The sequence below is a fragment of the Cebus imitator genome, unplaced genomic scaffold (assembly GCF_001604975.1).
Source record: "Cebus imitator isolate Cc_AM_T3 unplaced genomic scaffold, Cebus_imitator-1.0 Scaffold2528, whole genome shotgun sequence".
Lineage (NCBI taxonomy): Eukaryota > Metazoa > Chordata > Mammalia > Primates > Cebidae > Cebus > Cebus imitator.
Window position 1 is genome coordinate 27835 of NW_016109843.1, and position 3897 is coordinate 31731.

The window sequence follows — 3897 nt, forward strand, 5'->3', positions numbered from 1 at the left end:
ATTCTGAGAAATATGTCCTTAGGCAATTTCATTGTCATGTAATCATCTTAGAGTGTAATTATACAAACCTAGAGAGTATGGCTTCCTAACCTAGGCTCCAAACCTTCACCTTGTTTTACTGAATTGAATACTGTAGGCAATTATAACACAGTGGTAAGTCCTTATGTATCTGAACATATTTAAGAAGAGGTACAGTAGAAAATTTTTAAAGATACAGTAAAAATACGATATAAAAGATAAAAAACAGTACACCTGTATAGGGCATTTACCATGAAAGGAGCTTGCAGGACTGGAACTGTCTCTGGTTAAGTCAGTGAGTTGTACATGAATGTGAAGGCCTAGGACATTACTGTACACTACAGTAAAGTAGACTTTGTAAATACTGTACACCTAAGCTGCACTGAATTTACTTAAAAAGTAATTGTGCTGTGACATTACAAGGCTGTGATGTTACTAGGCAACAGGAATTTATCAGCCTCAGCTTCATTATGGGACCTCTGTTGTATACGCTGCCCGCATTGACTAAAATGTCATTATGCGGTTGCATGACTGCATTTATTATGTTCTTTTTTTGAACTATTTTTATATTTTGGATTATACTTTGGGAAAATTACTGAGTTTCTCTTGAGCTCCAGTTTCCTTGTCTTTGAGATGGGACAAATAATAGGACCTACATCATTGGGTGCTACTTCACTGGATCGTGTGGGAGAGTACATGTAGAGCCCTAGTATGTTCTTTCCTTTACTTGTACAACTCACCAGAAGGATGATGGCTGTCACGAATAAAGATTGTGCTTTGCCCTGCCCAACTGCAAGGTCCCGCTACCGATTGAGGAGTATACTCTGATTCATTGTGAAAATGTCAGCAGGGGTGATTATCCCTTGCTGGAAAGCAGGTTCAAAGGCTTTTCGTAATTCTGTACCTCTTCTCTTTCCTCCAGGCCTACTCTGTGAAGAGAACATTGATGACTGTGCCGGGGGTCCCCACTGCCTTAATGGTGGCCAGTGTGTGGATAGGATCGGAGGCTACAGTTGTCGCTGCTTGCCTGGCTTTGCTGGGGAACGTTGTGAGGGAGACATCAACGAGTGCCTTTCCAACCCCTGCAGCTCTGAGGGCAGCCTGGACTGTATCCAGCTCACCAATGACTACCTGTGTGTTTGTCGTAGCGCCTTCACTGGTGAGAAGCTCTCTAGCCTCCTGACCACTCTGCCTTGGCAGATGGTTTTAGTGAGCAAATTGGGCCCTGTGACTTGTCCCAGACCCGAGTGAAGCTTTTCTTATATAAGAAAACCAACAGCAGCTTAATTTTTAAAAGCCAGTTTTTTCCTACTCTGTACTTCATAGAGGTTATAATCAGTGTCTACCTTTAATTTTTCCTTAGGGATTCTTTTGTTGTGCATTGATTATATAATGCAGGAATACTTTTAAAAATGTATATTGAAAGTAGTGAACAATATAACATTTTTTAATTGTGGCAAAACATCCAAGACCTAAAATTTACCATCTGAATTATTTTAAAATATACAGTTTAGTGGCATTTAGTACATTGGCATTGCTGTTCTACCATCACCACCATTCATTCACAGAACTCTCTACATCTGAAGAAAATGACATTTTGTTTTAAGGAACCTTATGTCTAACGCTGGTGTCTTCATCCTGCCTCCTTTGACATATAATAGCTTGAATCACCGGGTAGTTCCTGACACCATGATTTTTCCACGCCATGATCTTTTCAGGGAAGCTTAGGACCCTGCTTAGATACGTAAAGGGAGCAGGTCCAAATTCAAATGTGTTTAAGCAAAGATCAGTTGATGTGGGTATGAAATGAAAAGTTGCAGTGGTCACAGGTAACGCCCTGCCCAGTGAAGGCTTGGTCATGTTCCTAGTCTGTCCTCAAGCTGCTCTCTTTCATCACAGGGCATGAAGATGACCTAACCCTGCCTCAGAATAGGGGTCTTACCACAAGAACTTACTAGTACTTCTGGAGGGCACAGCATGGGGACTTTTGGAAACTAAAATAGTTATTTGTATCCAGATGTGGCAGGATACTCAGATTTGAAATTTATCATGCATTTCCTGGGGTCTCTAGTTGTATTTCTTATAGGGAGGGTGTGATCAGGTTCCTTGGGAGTCAGAAAATAGGCTGTAATTGTCTATTTACAAACAATTCATCAAGCTGAACCTGGTACATCCTGAGCCCATCTCCAGCCATCTTTCCTTCCAGCTTTAAAGATATGCTGCCTTACAATCTTGGAATTTTATGAAGAATGAGAGGGATTCTGCAGTATGGAAGTTCCCTAGATACACTAACATCAAAAGAGAAATAATCCATTATGAACTTCATAACTATTGAGGCAATATGGGACAGAATGAGTATGAACAATCTGTCCACAGCCTCGTATTGGCCAAACTGCACTTGGAAAGCCAAAGAAGCAAAACTGGCTCCTGTTTGTTTGGTTGGCTCTGAGGCTTTTTTCTCTGGGAACACTGACAAACATTTGCAAAGTAAGAGGGAAGCAGGAGAAGGAAGGAATGGAGACTGTTTTGAATTAGTATCCCATAGCCAGGAAGTTGTGCTAGTGCACGTTTGTGAATGAAAAAAAAAATCCCTTGAACACATTGAGCACAATTTTTGTGGGAAGCTGTGGCAGAGATAAACAGCAAGGGACTGGTGGTCCACCAAGCTGTGTCCATGTGGTGGCTGCTCTTGGTTAGCAGCTGCTGCTGTGATTTAAAGAGACAAACATTTATACCTCTTGCTACTTGATCTGGTGGGCCAAAAGCATTACACTTTTTTCTTCATTTTTAAAGATACCTTTTCTTTCCTAAGTGACCGCAGGCCAGGTGGGGCCTATCTCCTGCTGTTGGCCACAAGTCCCAGCCGTGCAGTGCCCTCGTCTCCTCCATGGTTCCAGTTGCCTCATGCTTTATCTTGGAGCAGTGGCCCCCAGGGGCCTCCTGTTTTAGAACTATTCCTAGAGGAAGTTAACTTCAGGAAAATTAAGCTGCATTTTAGGGAATACCAGTTAGGTTACAGAAAGGCCACAAAGTGATTGGAATGAGGTATATCACAGATGAAAACTCTCTGTACTGCAAATCACCATTTAAATATATGGGCCTGGTATTGGCCTGGTGTAGCCTCTCCTACGAAGTAGGAGATGACATTAACAAAATACGGTGAATGGTTTTTTAACTGTTTCCTGAAACTTATGAAATCTAATGTCACTTCAAAAAGCTGAAGCGTGATTTCTCGTTTTTTGAGGGGATTTAAGTCACTTTTCTCACCCATCCTGTTTGTGTGAGTTGGTGCTTACTGTGTAGGCAAGACAGAGTAAAGGACTGGCCTGAGCCAGTGATGGGCCGGTCATGTGGAGATCCAGTGAGTAGTATTTCCTTCCTTTGCTCAGATTACCACAGAACTGAACTTTCACACCCTTGCCCCACCTATGGGTAGTTCCTATCCCAGCAAAGCTTGGTCAGTAACTTGCAATGACTACTTCTGCCTTTTAAAACCCCTTTTTATTCTCTGAGGCCGGCACTGTGAAACCTTCATCGATGTGTGTCCCCAGATGCCCTGCCTGAATGGAGGGACTTGTGCTGTGGCCAGCAACATGCCTGATGGTTTCATTTGCCGTTGTCCCCCGGTAAGTGCCCTGTTGCTCATAAGGGGCATTCTCTCTTCCATACAATATCTGTGACAAAACTGAGATCAAACCTGGTTTTATCAAGCTTCAAAATGAGATTTCTCAATTTTAACTCTTTCAGAAGAAAGTGTTTGGGTTTTTCCATTTAAAGCTGTTTATAATATTAACTTTTAAACTTCACAGATGATTCATAAAGGAGCTTGTCAAGTGGCACCTCGATTCTCTCAGCTTACAAATTACTTTGCAGGTTTAT

General features: G+C 41.9%; 1 protein-coding gene across 1 annotated transcript in view; it reads left to right on the forward strand.

Annotated features, from left to right (window-relative positions):
- The window catches only part of LOC108299168 (neurogenic locus notch homolog protein 2-like), a gene marked incomplete at its 5' end in the record, with an annotated part of 44163 nt that overhangs the window by 27345 nt on the left and 12921 nt on the right, over window positions 1-3897 (forward strand). The window contains 2 exons of the mRNA XM_017521521.2: window positions 941-1177; window positions 3532-3694. Of these exons, the coding sequence (XP_017377010.1) occupies window positions 941-1177; window positions 3532-3694 (400 nt within the window). The remainder of the gene's footprint in view (window positions 1-940; window positions 1178-3531; window positions 3695-3897) is intronic.